Raw genomic sequence first — 20422 nt, forward strand, 5'->3', positions numbered from 1 at the left:
ATAACTGATTTGCTCATTTAGCCTGCCCACTGTTTATTTTGGGCTTGCCAGATATAGTTTTACCTGCAAGTGGAGATAGTTTACTTCTTTATTTGTAATTCTTATGATTCTTTATTACTTTTGCTTATTTAATTCCATTGGCTACTTGCTCCAACACAAAGTCTCACTTTTTTTCTCTCTTGGGGTAAATCACGATTTATTCTTTAAGGCAGTGTCAGTTTGGTAATCCCGACACGTGCCATGCCATCTCTGTGGGTGTGACCTCGTGTTCTTGTCCCCTGGTTCTGACGTGGTGGAGGTTTCTGTCGACAGTCACGGCACTCACAGGGTTGCGGGCTTAGCTCCGAGAACAAAGGAGTCGGGAAGAGAAGGGCCGCCGCAGTCGGCAGAGCTGCTGGACAGCTCCAGGCCAGCTCCACCCTGCAGACCGCCCATACCGTGGACCAGGCCAGCACTGCCATCCAGCCCTCAAAACCAGCTCCACTGGACAGACGGCACGCAGGTCCAGGGCGTAGCTGAGGAGGCCCAAGGCAGGTGGAGGGTGCTCTCCGCGGGCCTCTGTGAGTACACCAGCCTCCTCCCCAGCCTTCTCTCTGGTAGCTCCCAATAGTTTTTCTTTTTATTTTATAAAAACAAATTTCCTTTCTTATTTTTTTTCCTACAATGAAACAATAGGTAGTTTCATGCAGAAGACAGACCCCGTCTTCCACTTCCCTCCTGTTTGGAAACAGGCCTACAGTCCCATCTCACAAGGGCAGGGAGGTCGTGAGCACCGCCTGAGTGCCAGGGCCTGCCAGCCTCCTCACGTGGGGCGATTTCGTCTCTCTTCTCCGCAGGCTTCACTGCATGAGCCTGGGCTGCTGTGCCCATGACCGGCAGCTGGGCTGGACACACAGAAAGTCCACACCTTCCCTGGGGCACCAAGACTGCACACCCCGAGGGACTGAGCCACCACGCAGACAGCTCTGCATCCCAGTGGCTTCCCTGAGCCTCCTCCAGCCCTGAGAAAGAGCAAGGCAGTCAGGTCTCCCGAGGAAGGAGCTCCTGGCCGGTGCTTCCTGACATCCGTTCAGCACTCCCACGTCTACCAGCCCCAGGAACGTGGACACTCCACTTGCTAAGCCCACTTAGAGCAGAGAGTAGCCTAGTAAGCCAACCTAAGAAAATTACTTTCCTTCTAATTTTCGATCTTATTAAAAGGATGTGCTGAAAAAATCCCCAGGTGAGCCCAAATAGTGCTGAGACTAAGCCTTCCCAGGAGCTGGCTTGGCTATGCGTTAACTAGATGCTCTTTCCTGACCTATCAGATACCAAGTACAAGTGAATCTCCTGCAAATGACAGGCTTCCCTGCTCAGTCATCGGCTTTAACAGTGCCGGAGCCAGGGAAGCGGGCCGGAGCACGGCTGTGAAGACGGCCTCAGGAACTGGCTGCCCCGGTGCTGACATTTCAGTTACTCTTCATCACCACTAAGGCACGTACCCGTTGCTGGATGGGCCAGGGTTTTGTGATTGCAGAAAGATCGCAGGCCGTCATCAGCATTGCTCTGCAAGGCAAGAGACAGACTCCTGTTTCCCTTCACATGAACTCGACCCTGCACCCAGCACACAGAGGCCACGCAAGGCCCTTCCCCAGGAACGGCAGAGCAGGGCTCACATGGAAGCTGGCCGTGCTGGGTCTCAGCCCTAGACGCTGCGTCCATCCTCCCTGCCCCGTCAGCCCCAGGGGCACAGAGAGAAGGGGTCCACCTCTGCAGAGAGCTTGCCAGTTCCTGACACCACCTCCACCAGGCAGCTACCCTCGGTGGCAGCATAAGGACAGCGCTTCCAACGGTTACCCGCCAAGAGTGACAGCAAGTTCTCTATCGTGAGTCAGGCGGTCCTAATTCTCTGGCTCCTTGTGGCTACCCTGAGCATGCTCAGCCACACACAGCCTCTGACAGACAGGCCCCACCTGGCAGGCGGAGGGGCAGGAGACGAGCTCTCAGGCCCACCATCATGCAGCCCCTGGAAGAGAGCTCTAGTGACCATGAGAACACTGCTGTGTCCAGAGTGTTCCCATGCTTGCTGCTGGACGGGCAAAGCCATCTCCTGCAGCAAGCACCACAGTGCAAGGCTCCTCTGTCCCTCTAGGCCTCGCAGGGTGCGGGGAGCTCACTACAGAGCACCCCTCTGTCCCTCTAGGAATGGCAGGGTGCGGGGAGCTCACTACAGAGCACCCCTCTGTCCCTCTAGGAATGGCAGGGTGCGGGGAGCTCACTACAGAGCACCCCTCTGTCCCTCTAGGAATGGCAGGGTGCGGGGAGCTCACTACAGAGCACCCCTCTGTCCCTCTAGGCCTCGCAGGGTGCGGGGAGCTCACTACAGAGCACCCCTCTGTCCCTCTAGGCCTCGCAGGGTGCGGGGAGCTCACTACAGAGCACCCCTCTGTCCCTCTAGGCCTCGCAGGGTGCGGGGAGCTCACTACAGAGCACCCCTCTGTCCCTCTAGGAATGGCAGGGTGCGGGGAGCTCACTACAGAGCACCCCTCTGTCCCTCTAGGCCTCGCAGGGTGCGGGGAGCTCACTACAGAGCACCCCTCTGTCCCTCTAGGAATGGCAGGGTGCAGGGAGCTCACTGCAGAACACCCCTCTGTCCCTCTAGGAATGACAGGGTGCGGGGAGCTCACTACAGAGCACCCCTCTGTCCCTCTAGGAATGTCAGGGTGCAGGGAGCTCACTGCAGAACACCCCTCTGTCCCTCTAGGAATGTCAGGGTGCAGGGATCTCACTACAGAGCACCCCTCTGTCCCTCTAGGAATGGCAGGGTGCAGGGAGCTCACTGCAGAACACCCCTCTGTCCCTCTAGGAATGGCAGGGTGCAGGGAGCTCACTACAGAACACCCCTCTGTCCCTCTAGGCCTCGCAGGGTGCAGGGAGCTCACTACAGAGCACCCCTCTGTCCCTCTAGGCCTCGCAGGGTGCGGGGAGCTCACTACAGAGCACCCCTCTGTCCCTCTAGGAATGGCAGGGTGCGGGGAGCTCACTACAGAACACCCCTCTGTCCCTCTAGGAATGGCAGGGTGCAGGGAGCTCACTACAGAGCACCCCTCTGTCCCTCTAGGCCTCGCAGGGTGCGGGGAGCTCACTACAGAGCACCCCTCTGTCCCTCTAGGAATGGCAGGGTGCAGGGAGCTCACTGCAGAACACCCCTCTGTCCCTCTAGGAATGACAGGGTGCGGGGAGCTCACTACAGAGCACCCCTCTGTCCCTCTAGGAATGTCAGGGTGCAGGGAGCTCACTGCAGAACACCCCTCTGTCCCTCTAGGAATGTCAGGGTGCAGGGATCTCACTACAGAGCACCCCTCTGTCCCTCTAGGAATGGCAGGGTGCAGGGAGCTCACTGCAGAACACCCCTCTGTCCCTCTAGGAATGGCAGGGTGCAGGGAGCTCACTACAGAACACCCCTCTGTCCCTCTAGGCCTCGCAGGGTGCAGGGAGCTCACTACAGAGCACCCCTCTGTCCCTCTAGGCCTCGCAGGGTGCGGGGAGCTCACTACAGAGCACCCCTCTGTCCCTCTAGGCCTTGCAGGGTGCGGGGAGCTCACTACAGAACACCCCTCTGTCCCTCTAGGAATGGCAGGGTGCAGGGAGCTCACTACAGAGCACCCCTCTGTCCCTCTAGGCCTCGCAGGGTGCGGGGAGCTCACTGCAGAACATGCCAACCTGAAACACCTCTTGCCTACCCACACCAGGCAGAAGATGGCACTCAATCCACCACAGAAAGCCAGTGCACCAGGGGTATTCAAGGCACCGAGGACCACAATCACCAAGGCCAGCCAGCACCGAGGCCTCCACAGATGGCGGGAGAATGACTCACAGAAACAACTCCTTCTGATGAGGGTCTTCCAGGTTGAATTGGTTCTTTCTTATGAGTTCAAAAAATTCCCCTCGCCTCCTTGAAATACAGAAAACATTAGGCAGTTATGAGGTCCCCTGCTCTCCCCCGTGACCTAGAGGGTCATGGATACACCTTCCCTCCTATGGCCCAGGAGACCACCATCTGAAAAGACTTGATTCCTCACTTTCCCTCTGCTCGCGTGGTTTTGGTGGAAGGTTAAACTTCACCTGGTTTTTAACCACAAAGAGCAGTCATTTCAATTCTGGAATATTTTAATAAAAAAGTGAGTAAAAAGTGTGACATCAAGTGAGATCTAAGGCATTTTAAGGTCGGGACCTAATGAGACCTAGAGGTTCACGTTAGCTCTGTCTACCGTGTTCCTACACATTGTGAAATAGAGCGCAAGGCTCTGGAAGCCAAGGAAGGCCTGGTAAGTTAGTGTGCCTCTGTGGTCATCCCAGGAGCTGGCAGGGTCAGCGGGTGGAGCTGCTTTGGGCCCACCACTGCTGAGTATCTGAAGAACTACTCGGCACAGTGCTCAAGGTCCAGCTGGAGACAGACCCAGGGAAAGGAACGCCCGTGGGACGGCACTGACCATCCTGCTGAGAACCAAAGTCAGGCAGGTGTCATCTGGTCAGGTGAGACCCACGAGGCCCAGAAGGCCTGGGCAGGCTGTGAGGTCACAGGTCGTTCTCAAGTGCCTGGTCATGTGGCAGTCCTTACTCAGCAGTTACTTGACGGGAAGTTCACTGTGTTTCCTTCTGTTCTCCTTAACTCAGTGTCCACCCTCGCGCAGCAGGTGTGTGGGTGCTGCTGGGGCCTCGACAGTGGACATCTGGCGTAGGTGGCTGGGTGTTTATGCTGTCTGCTCTGCTTCCCCTAACAGTGGCTCAAACTGGCCCAAGGACCCTCGTGCAGAGGACAGGCTGTGCTCCTGGGAAATCGGGGGACCCCCACTCCCCATCTCACAGAGCACCAGCACTCTCCCTGCGAGTTGGGAACCCCCGACTGTCGGGCTCTCGGAGAAGTGCCTTGCTGGGCAGGTGCACAATCACAAACGCCACCTTCACAGTCTCAAAGTTGTACGTGAATGTCCCCTTCTTGTGCCAAAATCAAATAAAAAGAACCCTGAGCTGCTATTTTGGCTCTGGTAGCTCTTCCTGCCCCCGGGGTTGGATGGTGGCAGGAAGGAGGTGCGGATGGAGTGAGTCGGGTGTGGGAAAGGGGGAAGGCCACAGGCCCAGGAACCTTCAGCAGGAATGACCTTGAGTCAGAGATCTGGGCGATCATGGCTTCAGAGACACCATGGGAGATGAAGAAGGGAAACAGCCATGTGTTCTGTGAGTTTTAGCTCCCAGTGAGCAACGGGACAGAGTTCTCTGGCTGCTAAAATTAAAACTCCCCGCCCACCTGAGGGTCAGCGCTGCCAGGGGTCTGAGGACTGCCCAGACCTGGGCCTGGTGCAGGAAGCCTGCAAGACCTGCCTCGGAGGGGTCTCCTGAGACTCACTTGATGTACAGCGCCAGGTCTGTGGCCAGGATGGCTTGCTTGATCACCTTCAGCGCGGCCTTGTATTCTTCAACGGAGAGGCCGCTGAGAATCTGATTGCCCTTGACAGAGAAAAGAGAAGCATCACTAGCACTCCATCCAGAGACGCTGCGGGGAGCCATCTGCGACATCTGGAACACAGCTCCGGTCACTTGCCCCGAGCGGCGCGGGAGATGGCACCGTCTGCTCTTCCCCGCCACCCTGGGTGACATGCCACTTGTTCCCCAGGCCTGAGCACAGACAGAACATCTCCTGGCCACCTACTCTTCCTTCTGGCAGGTTTTGGGCTACAATCTAACAGCAGGTAAAACTGAGAAGTGAAGGGGTGTCAGGAGCGGAGCTGCGAGGGTCAAACTGACGATCCGGGTCACGGCCCTGTGGCTTCTGTGATAAGCCCAGAAGGATCCTCAGGTGAATCCACACACCTTGGTGGCTCTCTAGTGTCAGACGGAGTAGAACGCAGAGCGCAGACACACAGAAGGCGCCCAGAACATCTGTGAACGGAGTCAGATGTGTCTCGTTAATCAGCGCCAACAAGAGCCCAGAGGCCTGGGAACGAGGCCAGGAGGCAGAGGGCTTGCGGTGAGGACCAGGCACCTGCCGGCCGTCCAGGCGAGGGCCAGAGGAGCCGAAGCACTGCAGCAGTGGCATGGCTGAATCAATGACGAAACGCGTCACTCAGCCACGGACATAGAGGTCCTCTAAACACTGAGTCATTTTAGATTCTGAGCCAAGCAGAGATGCTTGTATTCAAGATAAAACAACCTCAAGCACAACCGGAGGCGTCTTTAGTGCTACATTCTTAGTTTTCCTTCCCAAGCAGAGGCTGTAACTTCTGTACATCATGTTAAAAGATGAACTACACAGCAGGCCTCGCTGTGGAGGCCGACACACGCACAGCCGATTCCACGTGTGCCAACACACCGTAACCTGTCCTGTCCAGTAAAAGAAGGACTTCCAGCACGCGGATGGCAGAGCTGCCAGGAGGACAGCACGGCCTTTCCACACGACACCACACACACATTTCTGCAGAGTCTTGGTTTGAAAAGCTGCACACTTACGGGGAAAACAGGGTCAGGAGAGACCCCTGCACAGAACCAGGCCCAGGCCAGACCTCTGGCCGAGCAGGTCCCCAGTGCCCCTGAGATGTGAGAGTGAGAAACCAGCAGTGGAAATGAGAAGGTGGGCGCTGAGGCGAAGCCAGGCAGGCCAGGGCCCAGGTGACCGCCAACACCTCCTGGGGTGCCTGTCTAACATTCTTAAAACAGACCCTGCCCCCAGGAGACTGGGCGGGGGCCTTCCTTCCCTGCTGAACTCAAAATCCAGCACCCACAGTTCTGGCTCATCGGAGCCCCGACAACTTGTGTAAGAACTGCTCCTATAGTACACTGCAGTGACACAGGGACCAAGCCGTGACAGTCATAGGCCCTGGCCACGCCCCCCACGAGGCCATCTATGGGACGTTCTGCGGAGGCTGGAGCAGGCTGCGTGAATCTTCACCTCCATGACACCAGGGTCATGAGGAGTGGGAGCAGGTCCTCACACCTCAAGTGACAGCCAGCAGGTCCTGTGCAAGGTCCTGCAGGTGAGGGGACGGGCCAGGACCTGCGTCTGGACACCTCCCTGACACAGGGAGTCTAAGGGCCAGGCTGTCTGGCTCCCACTCGGGGGTGCTCTGTGGGGAGCACGCATTGCCCAGAGGGAAGTGCTCCACGGGGCTCCCTGGCTCCTGGCACAGGGGCTTCCTACCAGAACAGGGCTGAGAGCACCCGGCCCTCCGACGCCTGCTCTCCAAGTCTGGAGAGGCCTGCAGGCAGGTGTGGGTGAGGAAGGCGCTAGCAGCAGCTCACGGGAGCAAGAGGGAAGCCACCATTCAGGAAGGGGGAGCCTGAGCCTTCACATCAAACTCCCAACTCCCCGGCACCGGCCATCTGGCCTCTCCATTGAGAACCAGGGACGACATGGTGGGACCTAAGGGAGCTGGAGGACTTTAACTTACAAAGGAGGGACAGAGATTGCCTTGGACTCTGGGTATTGTCCCCAGGCTCACAAAGGCACTAGCCCAGGGCCCACCCACAGACGAGGTGATGTGTATGCTTTGGGGTCACCCATGCCAGTGCTTGTCAGCACAGCAGTCAGGACTTCCCTCTGTCACCCGGGTCACACGAGCAGACAGAGATGGCACGGAGGCACGAGGCCTGCGCTCGGCAAACGCCCCCTCAAATGCCCTGGTGCTCCTCTCCTGCCTTACTGCCCTTAGGTAGGGAGGTTCTGTGCACGGCCTACGTCTGCGCACATGGACAGCGGTCCAGGCACCCCGGCCGTCCAACAGCACCCTTCCTTGACAACATGGTAGCATTAGAGGTTTTAGTGAAGAGAAGGCTGTGTGCTTCTTGGTGGCACAGCAGTGCTCAGTGTGCGCCAGGCCAAGCCAACGCCCAGCGCCACAGTGGGAGAGGAGAGCTGTGACTCCAAAAGCAAACCCCAGGCTGCAGAAGCCACAGAGCCATTCCCACGGGGCGGCCAACGCAGCCCCGCAACCTACGGGGCAACGTGGAGACGGCTCTGGTTGGCAGAGGCGCTGCGAGGTCTCCGCGGATCTGGTTCCTGTTGCTACCCAAAAGAGAAGGGCGCGTGTTCAGGCTTAGAGCTGCAGGTGGGAGCAGCAGGCGGGAGCCGCAGAGGGGGACTCACCGGGCTGTTGAGGATCATCAGGCACTGGTCGAAGTGGTGGTGCTCCATGATGGAGTGGCAGTACAGCTGGGCCAGCGGGTGCTCTGTCCTGTGGGCGTGGAGAGAGGAGAGGCCGCGTCCTCAGTGTGGCTGAGCTCAGCAGACGGCCTCACCCAGCAGCCAAGCCCGCCCGCCCTCCGCCCTCTGGGTGAGCAGCCACCTCTGGGAGCAGGCAGACCGCCCCGAGGCAGGAGAACCTGCCTGTTCTGAGTGTGAGCAGTGTTGGTGTTTTAGCAGAGTGGACCGGCAGTGTGGGGACAGGAAGGGAGAGCCGCCCCAGGGGTAAGAAAACACCTGTTACACATAAATATTATCGCACACCTTACAGTCTTCAATTTTAAAACTGCATCTGACTTAGACTCTGAACCAATTCACAGGTTAGCTTTGCCTTTGCAGTCACGCTCAGGCGGGGGTCGATGTTCCCAGCACTGATGAGGTGGGATTCAGGGGCCTGTCACTGGACCGAGCTGCCCAGGGGGCTGCCCAGGCTCGGCCCCCTGGAGGGAAGCAGGCGGCTGAGTCAGTTGGTTCCTGGTTCCTGCAGTGCCCGACGTCGCCAGCTCTCTGAGTTGACCCAGTGGTGCCCGGGTTGAGCCGAGAGGCATGGCAGTGCCCAGTTCAGCAGGCGGGAGACAGCCAGGCTGCACAGGGCGCACTGCCTGCATCCAGTGCTCGCCTCTGGCCCTGCGCAGCCCCACCATCTGTGCTCCCAGCTGCAGGAAGGGGCCGGTGAGTGCTGGCAGGTGTCCGAGGCCCCTGGCTAGTTGCCACTCCCTGCGGTTCTCTGACCAGCAGGTGATTTGTGGAGGCTTCAGAAGGTGCTCCAGGCTGAAGGACTGTGAGGTGGGAGCGCCAGGCCCAGAGCCCGCCTGCCTCGCCCATGCTCACTCCTGCACCTCGTGCTTAGGAGAGACTGCTCCTCGGCAAGGGGAAAGACGAGCAGGCCTTGCCGGAAGGAGAAGGATGCCTGGGCCACCTGGTGAGCTAGGAGGCCCAGGGGGCTTCCAGGAGCCTAAGCCAGGGAGGCTGCAGGCCTTGCGCACTCCACCGTCCCAGGCCGTGCCTGCCGGGAAACCAGGCAGAGAGCGCTGCAAGACGGGCATCCCGGTACGTGCTCTGGTGACGGAGGTTCAGAACCTGCTTGGGTGGACACACATGGCAGAGAGGGGATCCGAGTGCATCTCCTGGCCTGTATCACTCTGACTAGCGCCTCGGTGCTCCACGTGGCCTCCACGGGCTGCCTGGGCTGGGAAAGGCCGTCAGGGCCCCGACACAGCAAGCTGGAACGTCAGCGGGCATCACTTCGTCAGATGCAGACAGGGTGCTTCCCCTCGGGGACTGGACAGGTGCAGGCATGCTCGCCTTACATCTGAGAGCACAGCCTCGGGAGCCACAGGAGGGAGGCAGGGCCCACGCTGCCGGCTCACAGCCATGCTCAGAAAGCCAGGCCTCGTACCCTGCGGCCTCCCACTCCGGCAGACGCTGGTGCCCAGGAGGACCTAGAAAACCACGCGGGCCGGGGTCCACTCCCTGAGCTCAGAGCTGTGGCACTCAGCCTGCCGGGCCAGCCACAGGTCCAGCTCTGACAGCGCTGTCAGGGCGTGTGCAGAAACAGGAACCTTTGAAACAGCAGGCAGTCAGAGCCCTCGGAAGGCCACCCTGCCCCTCCCCAGGACCACCAGCACTGGCGGCCGAGACACGCTCCTCACTCAGGGCCCAGACCTCTCCCGCCACCTTTCCCGCCATCTGTCCCGCACACCAACGCCCTGGGGTCTGCACGGCCTCCCTTCTCTGCGCCTATTTTAAGCTGGCGTCCATCTGACCCTCCGACCTCCTGGCCCTGGCTGGCACTCCCCATCTCTTCACGTCACGGATAGACACACCCCGCAGCCTCGGGGCAGCGGGGCCCAGACTGATGGCCGCTGCCCCCACCCACCAAGGCACAAGGCAGGTCGTGGACCACACAGATGGCTGAGGGCAGCCCAGGGGACATCCAAGACCCGTGGTGTCAGCCGGCACAGGCCCTGTTCCGAGCAGGCGGCAGCAGCGTTCAGTCCTTCAGAGTCACAGGCCCCCAGTTCCCCAGGGTGGGCTCTCCATGGCAGCCGCTGACCTTGGGGTGTTTGGACTGACTCTTCACTAACACCTGGGTCTCCAGGCTGCCATGACCCAGCCTTGGCAGGGGCCCCTCACACTAGACAGGCTCCAAGGGTGGGCTTGTGACCCCACCTGCACGCTCCTTGGTCCCCTGGAGGCTGTCCAGTCCCAAAGGCAGGGCAGGACGCCAGCCCCTTCCTGCACCTCCATCTCCAGAGCTGGTGGCGCCCTCAGGACTCCTCTCCAATCTGGACGCCAACCCTTGTGGGACTGTGCCTTCCACCTCCCTCTGTGCCACCCACCAAGAGGGCCCGCCCCTGTCTTCATGCAGGTGACAAGTGGTTCAATTTTAACTTGAACACTGGTCCTGGCCGACACTCCCTCCTCCAACAGTGGAGCTGGACCTCACTGGTCCTGGCCCACACTCCTTCCTCCAGCTTGGAGCTGGACCTCACTGGTCCTGGCCCACACTCCTCCTCTAACAGTGGAGCTGGAACTCACTGGTCCTGGCCGACACTCCCTCCTCCAGCGGTGGAGCTGGACCTCACTGGTTCTGGCCGACACTCCCTCCTCCAACAGTGGAGCTGGACCTCACTGGTCCTGGCCCACACTCCTCCTCTAACAGTGGAGCTGGACCTCACTGGTCCTGGCCCACACTCCCTCCTCCAACAGTGGAGCTGGACCTCACTGGTCCTGGCCGACACTCCCTCCTCCAACAGTGGAGCTGGACCTCACTGGTCCTGGCCGACACTCCCTCCTCCAGCGGTGGAGCTGGACCTCACTGGTCCTGGCCGACACTCCCTCCTCTAACAGTGGAGCTGGACCTCACTGGTCCTGGCCCACACTCCTCCTCTAACAGTGGAGCTGGACCTCACTGGTCCTGGCCCACACTCCCTCCTCCAACAGTGGAGCTGGACCTCACTGGTCCTGGCCGACACTCCCTCCTCCAACAGTGGAGCTGGACCTCACTGGTCCTGGCCGACACTCCCTCCTCCAGCGGTGGAGCTGGACCTCACTGGTCCTGGCCGACACTCCCTCCTCTAACAGTGGAGCTGGACCTCACTGGTTCTGGCCGACACTCCCTCTTCCAGAAGTGGAGGTGGCCTCACTGGTCCTGGCCCACACTCCCTCCTCCAGCGGTGGAGCTGGACCTCACTGGTCCTTGCCCACACTCCCTCCTCCAGCGGTGGAGCTGGACCTCACTGGTCCTGGCCGACACTCCGTCCTCCAGCGGTGGAGCTGGACCTCACTGGTCCTGGCCGACACTCCCTCCTCCAACAGTGGAGCTGGACCTCACTGGTCCTGGCCGACACTCCGTCCTCCAGCGGTGGAGCTGGACCTCACTGGTCCTGGCCGACACTCCGTCCTCCAGCGGTGGAGCTGGACCTCACTGGTCCTGGCCGACACTCCCTCCTCCAGAAGTGGAGGTGGCCTCACTGGCAGGTCCAGTCTCCCTCTCCAGCACCCAACGGTCCCTGTGTTACACAGGCAGGACTCACTCAATGCTGTCTGTACTGGTCATCACCATTTCTTGGACCATGGCCTAAAGACGGGATCCACACCTATGTCTGCAGCCCTTCTTCCAGGGGAAGTGCCACACTCTACAGCCCCATGTCATTTCCTCCCCTCCAAAGCCGAATCCCGTCAACACAGCAAGATGGTCTTCCAGTCCTACTGCGGGCGTTTCTCTCTGAAACCCAAGGGCCACGCTGTGCTTTCTCTTGTGGAGTCTGCCCCTCCCCCCTGGGTCCCCCACGGCCTGCTCTTACAGTGATGATCCCACCTCCACCCGAGACCCTGCTTTCCTCATCCACCCGTGCCGTGGGAGAAGCAGGCATGAGCAGTGACTCTGTCCCTGAGTTCACGGGCGCCTGCGAGACCCCGCACAGCTGACCTCTTGGCCGCGGATGGTGAGCCACAGTGTCAGACAGAGACCTGGGGCAGCTGCCTGGGAGGCCTCTCCTATCTCAGAGAGCCTTCCTGAGGGGTGGCTCCAGCGACTGGGTCCTGCTGCCCCTCTGTGCCTCTGGCGCTCTGACTTTCTCTACTGAGGAGTTGGGACGTTCAGTGGGGTCTGCCCAAGGTACACCCCTCGGAAGACAGGGCTCTCTATGGGAATGTTTAGGTTGCTTTTCTCCCTGGAGCCCCCGTGAGGAAGACCCAGCTTTAAGTATTGCCCGTTTGCTTAGAAGGAAAGAGAAAACCCTGGAAAATTCTTAGCTGCTTCTTTGAAAAACCACAGGAAGAGATGAAAGTCTCTGAAACTCTAACTTTTTTAAGAAAGCTATCATTTGGCCCAAGTCTGATCTGAGCAACATTCAGCATCCTACGACTTTTTCCCAGGATTTTTTGTTGTTGTTAAGAGAGAGGATGATGCTCCTCCAGATGTTTATCTGGTAATTTTTTTTATATAAACAAAGAAAAAATAGTTGAGTGTATTTTCCTCACTGTCAGGCAGAGCAGCAGGGCATCATCTCTGTGCCAACAGCCCCGTGACGAGAAGACCCTGGGCTCTGCAGCGGGGTGGGTCCATCACAGCTCGTGCCCACTGGTCTTTAGGTCAGGCTGCCGAGACGTCACCTGTGGCTTGACTATGCTGGGAATCTTTTCTTGTCCGCGTTGTTCCCTTTCATAACTTCTCTTCAAGTCGGAATCAGGATGAAATGCAGGGGACAAAGGACCTGTCACCCTTCCAGTTCTCCAAAAGGCAGGTTTTCAAGAGGGACCAGCAGCCTGTGACACCAGACCGGAGCCCAGGATCTTTCCCTGCCGAGGGTCAGCACGGGACACGGCTGCACGTCACGCGATTCTTTCCACAGGAAGCTTTCGGGCCACGCAGAGAAAGGCCGAGAGCAGAGCCTTCTCCAGCTGCAGGACGTCTGGTCCCTCAGAACTCCCGAACGCTCACTCCTGTGCCACTGAAGGACACTGGCAGAGAGAGGTTCTGCATCAGGATGTGGACTTTTCAGCCAAGTCGCTACAGGAAAATGACAATGTCACAGAGGCTCCACCGTCTGCTGAGGGGTGATGCCGCCTCTCTATGGGGCCTGCGGCAGGCGCCCCACTCGCTTACGGCCTTGAGGTCAGAAGCTCTGGTCCAGGCCGAGGGTCCTCCCTCAGGACCACCAGGGGCAGGTTCCAGTGCCACGCAGCGTCTCTAGCATCTGCTACTGAGCTCGCACAGCATGCCCCGGCCTTCCCCTTGGCCTGGGTGCGGTGACGCCACCCTGAGGTGGCTGCATTTTCTCCATCTGCAGCTCTCTGGCCAAGGCCACAGAGGGACTGTGCAGGGGAGTGGACTGGGAACTCAGATCTGGCCACGAGGCCTACTTCCCCATAACCGTGCTAGGTGCCTCCCCTGACCCTGACCCACAGAAGCCTTGTCCAGAGCGCGGCAAGGGAAGCACATGTCCACACTGTCCTCTCTGCTCCAGGGGAAGCTGCCCCCCGAGCAGCCTGGGCAGTTCTCTAGAGATGCTCCTACGCCGGGAGTGCACGCACCGAGGCACAGCTCCCGCCACTGCCAATGAGACACCATCCTCACCGAAGCACCCGAGCCTGTGGCCTGGGGAGCTGGCCAGCCAAGTGCTGTCCTTGGTCGTTCCCCTAAACACAGCCCGCGTGCATGGAAGGAGCTCAACTGAGACTCCCACCATCCACTTCTTTCTGTGGCTTTAACTTTAAACACATGCCCCACAAAGGCAGGGAACGCTCACCGCTGTATGTAGGAGTTGTTCACGCCGCGGTGATCCAGGTCGTGGCTCAGCGCGGCGATCAGCAGCGCCAGGACCTCCAGGTCGGTCAGCTTGTTCTGAGGGTGTCGGGGAGGAGAGAGGCGGTGAGGGCGCTGCGCGGCTTCACCAGGACCCACTCTGCGGGAAGCAGCGTGCAGGCACCTGCAGCAGGGCACCACAGTGCCCCTCAAACAGAAGCCAAGGAGTCTCAAAAGTAGTGATCTGTCCACACCGAGGAAATATCATTTTGGGGGATTCTGGGGAAGGACCCCAGAGCCAGCCAAGGGCTGAGCCCTGAGCCACACCCCAGCCCAAGGCCACTGACTGTTCACTCTCTGTGTGTTTAGGGAACCCTGTGACAAGCCTTAATCCACTTTCCCTCCTTCAGTTCCCTGCAGACTGTCTCCCTCGCCTGTCAGCCGCGGCACCACTCAGAAATGTGGGCATGGGAACTCCAGCAGACCGCAGAGACCAGACGGCCAGGGAGAAAAACCTGGCTTTCGAGATGTAAAACTGTGTTCCCGAGCCAAACGTGGGTCATTTCTGAGTCTGCCTTATGGCCTCGGGGCTCCCAGATGCGAGTTGGATATGGCGCAGGCCCTCCTGCGGAATCGCTCAGTGCTACGGAACAGGTTTCTAAGCACACACAAAGACCGCTGCTTCTGAGCACCCTCTGCTTAAGTGTATCCTATGTCTCATGAACGTTTGCCCTGGCAGGGAAACGCTATCCAGCATCTGCACAGCCTCTAGGTCAGCGGTCACTTCTACGCCCGTGCTGGGCCAGCGCTCCACCACCGCTGCGGCCCAGCCTCTCCTGCTTTCAGATCTAGCCGTGTGAACCCCTGAGAGCTGAGACAGACAACAGCTGTGGACTTCATTAAAGAGCAGAGTGAGGAGTCTGAACTAATGGAGGCCTGGGATGGATGCAGGACCCGGAGGACGACTGCTGATCCCTGCTGGGATAGGATCTCAACAGAGATGGGGTGAGATGGGAAGAGCGATCGCCTGCACTGCGTCTGCACGTCTCCCTCCAGTCCCTGGTCAGTGTCGAAGGAAGCAGACCTTTCTACAAGGTAGCCCTCGGAATCATCTCAGTGCTCCAGAGGAGGCAGTGGAGAGCCCGGGGTCCCCAAGAGGCCCACTAGCCGTGGGCGGCTTCTGGGGGGCGCTGCTCTGCCTGGGGCGGAGGGGAGCACGGAAGGTGGGACTTTCTCACCCCTCCAGCGCTGCCTGCCACAGGCGATGATTGCTTTCCTACAAGCATTCTGGATAACAAGAGGTTTCCTAAGGGTCTGCGTGGCCGCTCGTACTGTCTGTGACAGTGAGCCACGAGGCGTTTTGCTATCCCAGGCTTTCCAACAAACGCGCCCTCTCCAAGTGGCAGGTAGCTAATTCCAGTCCCCACTAGTGCACATTAAAAGGACTTGGAAGACCCTGCCGTCCCTCTCCCGGGCACTGGCTCTGAGCGGCTCCATGCGCACCTGGATCTTGCCGGCTCTCAGGGCAGCGAACATGCACTGGGCAGTGTTGAAGGCGTGCCTCCAGTTGTGGTAGGCCACATGCTTCCGGTAGTTCTTCTTCACACTCAGGACCCACCTGCACAGCACCTGTGGAGACAGCACAGGAGTGACAACAGCCCAGCACTGCACGCTGCGGCACAGGCAGTCCAGCCCCATGCCCGACCCTGTGCACGAGGAAGCTCCTGGCCAGGGCCTGCTGGGGCAGTTCCAACCGGAGCCCAGGAACCACCAGGCTATCCAAGTTAGACATCAGATGCAAAACGCTGCGGACGGAGAAAGGCACCCTTGGCACGGCAGCACTGGCTGGCTCGTCTTGGTTGTTAGTGCACCGCAGCGTGTGTGACAGTGGGGTGCATTCTGACACATTCACACGTGCACAGGACAAAATCTGCTCATTTCCCAGGTCCCCAGTACTTCCCCTCCCCTCCCCTTCCCCGCCCCCAGATCTCTTCCTCTCTGGCCCTCCTTCTGTGATTTCAGGTATCTCTCCATTACAGAGGGACTTAAAGTGGAGTCCTGGGATCCGTTCACAGTGTACACAGCACAGTGCGGTCAGCTCCATTCTGCAGCCCCCCTGTCCTTCCCCTCCTCTCTCCCCCAATCCCCTTCCTCTATTGCTCTCCCTTCTATTTTCATGATATTTCCCTTTTTAAAATTCCTTAGTTTCCTGTGACTTCTGTATATGAGAGAACTCACCCAATCCTGGGCTTTCTAGTCTGGCCTCTTTCACTTACATGATGTTTATCAGGTCCATCCACTCACCAGTGAGAGATCACTTCATTCTTCCTTACAACGGAGTAAAACTCCACTGTGAATATGCACATTTCCTTTATCCATTCCTCTGTTGATGGACACCTGGCCCAGTTACACCACTTGGCTCTGTGACTGTGCTGCTATAAACATCAGTATGCCCACATCACTGTAGTATGCTGACTTTAGATCTTCTAGATAAAGACCTTCCTTTAAGGAATCTCCACACTGCTTTCCAAAGTGGCTGTATTAATTTGCAGTCCCACCAATGGTGGATGAGTGTACCTTTTCCCCACAACCCTGCCGGTGTTTATTACTGTTTGCAGTCTTGCAGGAGTGAGATGAACTCTCAGAAGTTCTGGTTTGCATTTCCATGATTGCTAGGGATGCTGAACATTCTTCACACACTTGTTGGCCATTGGAACTCCTTCTTCTGAGAAATGCTGGCTCAGTTCATTTGCCTGTCGATTGCGTGGGCTCTCTATATTTTTGGTGTTAAGTTTTTTGAGTTCTTTATGTATTTTGGATATTAACTCCTGTTGAAAGAGTAGCTGACAAAGATCTTCTCCATTCCATAGGCTCTCTCCTCGGGCTCATTTCCTTCACTGTGCAGAAGATTTTTAATCTGATGCCACCCCTATTTATTAATTCTTGGTGTTATTTCTTGAGCTTTAGGAGTCTTATTAAGGAAGTTGACCTGTGCTTTCTTATGACAATCAGAAATTTTCTGGTCTAATTCCTAGGGTTTTGATCCACGTTGAGTTGACTTTTCTGCAGGGTGAGATGGGGATCTAGTTCCATCCCTCTACATATGGATTTCCGGTTTGCCCAGCACCTTTTGTTAAACAGGCTGTCTTTTCTCCAGTGCATGTTTTTGGCGACTGTCGAGTGTCAGACGGCTCTAAGTCGGTGGCGTGTCTCGCGTCTTCTCTCCACTGGTCCCCTGTGGTACAGCCTGAGGCCAGGTGGTGGGCCGCCTCCTGTGCTTCTCTTCTTGCTCAGCCTGCTTTGGCTACTCTGGTTCTCTTATCCTTCCAAATGAATTTTAGGACTGTTTTTTCTACTTCTGTGAAGAATGTCACTGGTATTTTGACCGGGATGCACTAAATCTGTAGATTGCTTGCTAAGATATCCCACCCTGTGGCATCAATTAGGGGAGCCTGAGAAGCCACACCTGTAGGGATTCTCCCTCGGAGAGCAGGCTCTTCCTGGGCTCATGTGCTGCACATCTGCAAGGGTCATAGGTGCCAGGCCTTGGGGTGGGGTGGGGCGGGGCAAGTGCATGTCCAGCTCCAAGTCCTAACACACACTGATGAGATCTCTGACCTTTCAAACTATGCATACGTCTCGGGCAAAGTTACTGCTTAGCTACCAAGCACCAGGCTTTTGAAAATTGTATATGCAAAATAAAGCTCTGGGTCCACAGGAAAACAACAGCAGCAAAAGTAGCTTAAAGATGGAGAAAGAAGCTCATCTCTGAGCAAGTGCCACAGTCTGGGTTCATGAGCACTGAACACACTCCCAGAGCCTGGGCTGAGCCTGTTATTCTGGGTTTAGTTGGCGTCAGAGCATGAGACTGGTGCTCCATAGCAGGAGGGAAGACCGGTGGGTCTACGGACCACAGTCCGGATCTCCTGGGCCCCAAGAGCAGGTACAGCCCATGGCTGGCCTGTGGGGTCCGGCTCCCTGCCCCCAGTGACGTGGGGTCTGGCTCTCCCCGCCACCACGCAGTGACATGGGGTCTGGCTCTTCACCCCCTGCCAGTGATGTGGGGTCCGGCTCTCCCCCCATGCAGTAACGTGGGGTCTGGCTCTACCCCCCCCATCATTCAATTCTTGACTTTCTAGTCTGGCCTCTTTCACTTAGCATGATGTTTTCCAGGCCCGATTCCCCCCCTACAGTGACGTGGGGTCCGGCTCTCCCCCTACAGTGACACGGGCCCCCCCAACAGTGATGTAGGGTTCGGCTCTCCCACCACAGTGACTCGGGGTCCTGATCCCCCCAACAGTGACATGGGGTCCGGCTCCTCCCCCACAGTGACATGGGATCCGGCTCTCCCCCTACAGAGTCATAGGTATGGTTCACTTGGAGAAGGACGGGCTCACACCTCCAGCTATAGACCTGATGCAGGACCCTGGCTGTGTCTGCCCACCTTCCTCTCTGGCCATGGGCCCCAAGAGCAGGCACAGCCCCCAGCTGGCCTGTCCCAGGCATGGGTGGACACTTCCATAGCAGACTGACAGACAGAGTAAGGCTTCTCTCCAGGGAGGACAGTGGTACCCGAGACAGGGTGTCCAACTGTGAGTGACTTGCAGGCCGAGTTATTCCCATATGGGCCTTCTGTCCACACTAGTTCTCGGGCACTGGACAGAGCACTACAAGGCCAACAATTCCTGGGTATCTCCAAATGGGAACGAGAAGGTCCTGACTCGAGTCTTCTGGGAGGCCAGAGTGAGGGGGTCAACCAGCTCTCGGCCTCACCCACAGGTGACCTGTGGGCACGGTTGGCCTCCCGTCAGTGCCTGGACCCTTGCTGCAGACAAGGACACTCACGATTGTCCTCCTTCATATACTGGTAGTATGTCAGCCACCACCTTGCACAGCCCTGGCTCGGACCTCCTGGGGACGAGAGCCCAGCTCCTCTGGACGGCTCCCAGGCCCCTCACCCCGCTCCTTACCCTGCTCGCACCCCACCTGTTCACTACCCAGCCTTCTGCATCCAGCTCCAACATCTAGAACACTCCCTTGACTTCGGCCTGGAGCTGGACAGTGATCAGTGCGTCCTGTGGGTCTTTAGAGGGACAATGGCTTTTCTTTTAACACAAGGAAACCCAATGACTTGGGAGGCCGGGCAGCGGGAGACTGAGGCCAGCCTGGGCAACCCGGCAAGACCACGCCTCAGAGGCAACACGGCCTCTCGGAACCCAGCAGTCGTTCGTCCAGGCTGGCGCCCAGCGCTGCCTCCCTGGCCGATGCCCCACCTCATGCTTCATCTGGAAGCGCTGCACGAGGCGGAGGTCAGTGAACATCCGGACCGTGCACAGGGCCGTCTCCAGGTCCGACAGCTCGAAGTCACTGAAGCAGAAGTCTGTGATCTTGAGGGTCTGGGCCGATGGCACCACGGCAGCCTTGGGTGAGAGGAGAGAGAGAAAAAGCTGTTACCTGAAGCGGCAGCAGACCACGAAGCCTTCTCACGTCGCTCTAGGGAGCCAGTTCACTGTGATCGTTCATTCTCTTGTTTTTAATGTGGCTCTAGTCTGGATTATGAAATGTCCCTCAAAGCCCATAGGTCAGTGATACTAAATAAAAGCCAATTGCTCTAAATGCTGCCCACCAGCTGCCAAGGCCTGCGTCCACCACGCCGGCACTTCAGCAGTGGCCACTGGGAATTCCGGTCATCCTGGCACCGTGGTCGAGGGGTTTGACTCTCACCCACGTGTGTCCACCTGCAAAGTCAGCAGGCCGGAGTGGACTGAGGTTCCACCTTCCCTGAGGCTCCCCAACCTTCATCTCTGCCCCAGCTCTCTGTGCCTCTCTCTACCTCCTCACCGTGGGGCCGATGCCGCACCATGAGTTATGGGGGTCTCGCTGGGGCCTTCCTGGGTAGGACCAGCTCTGCCCCTGATTCTCCTGCACTGAGGTAGGTGGGTGGGTGCAGCCTTTGCCACCACCCCTGACCAGAGGGGACCCTACCCGCTGTATGGTGTGGAGGAGGGTGGGCTGCAGAGTGCAGCCTCCCTGCTCTCTTCAGAAGGCTACAAATGAAAAACAACCACTATCAGGCAGCAAAGGCAGGAGCAGGCAGAGGGATGGGATGCACACTGCCCATCACCGCGGTCACGTGTGACATGCTTTCCCTTCACCAGCTTCACATGAGAGTGTCACTTCAGACCTTAAGAGGGACACACACAGAATATACAAACTCAGATAAGGAGTTTGTGATTTTAAAAATCATAAAAAGAAGAACAATCATAATTTCTAAAATCTGAGAAAACAAAGAGAGATTAAGAGTAGATTAAGAGACACCCAAACTGGTTCACACTTAGGCATATTGCTCCAAACACGGTACCCACACGTCAACAGAAGTCATGCACAAGGACCCACATGTGAACTGGAGCCACAAACAGCCATGCACAGGACTCGGCACCTGGAACCCAGACCTG

General features: G+C 58.0%; 1 protein-coding gene across 2 annotated transcripts in view; it reads right to left on the reverse strand.

Moving 5' to 3' along the window:
* LOC124102838 (cGMP-specific 3',5'-cyclic phosphodiesterase) overlaps nt 1–19387 on the reverse strand; it is a gene marked incomplete at its 5' end in the record, with an annotated part of 29467 nt that extends 10080 nt beyond the window's left edge. The window contains 7 exon segments of one of the 2 annotated variants that reach the window (XM_046459273.1): nt 1482–1545; nt 3857–3934; nt 5387–5487; nt 8120–8207; nt 13972–14066; nt 15471–15596; nt 19241–19387. In XM_046459273.1, the coding sequence (XP_046315229.1) occupies nt 1482–1545; nt 3857–3934; nt 5387–5487; nt 8120–8207; nt 13972–14066; nt 15471–15596; nt 19241–19387 (699 nt within the window). 2 annotated transcript variants of the gene reach the window in all.
* Nucleotides 19388–20422: the final 1035 nt, after the last annotated feature.

The sequence above is a fragment of the Marmota monax genome, unplaced genomic scaffold (genome assembly GCF_021218885.2).
Source record: "Marmota monax isolate L192 unplaced genomic scaffold, Marmota_monax_Labrador192_F-V1.1 WCK01_AAM20220418_F8-fsc01540, whole genome shotgun sequence".
NCBI lineage: Eukaryota > Metazoa > Chordata > Mammalia > Rodentia > Sciuridae > Marmota > Marmota monax.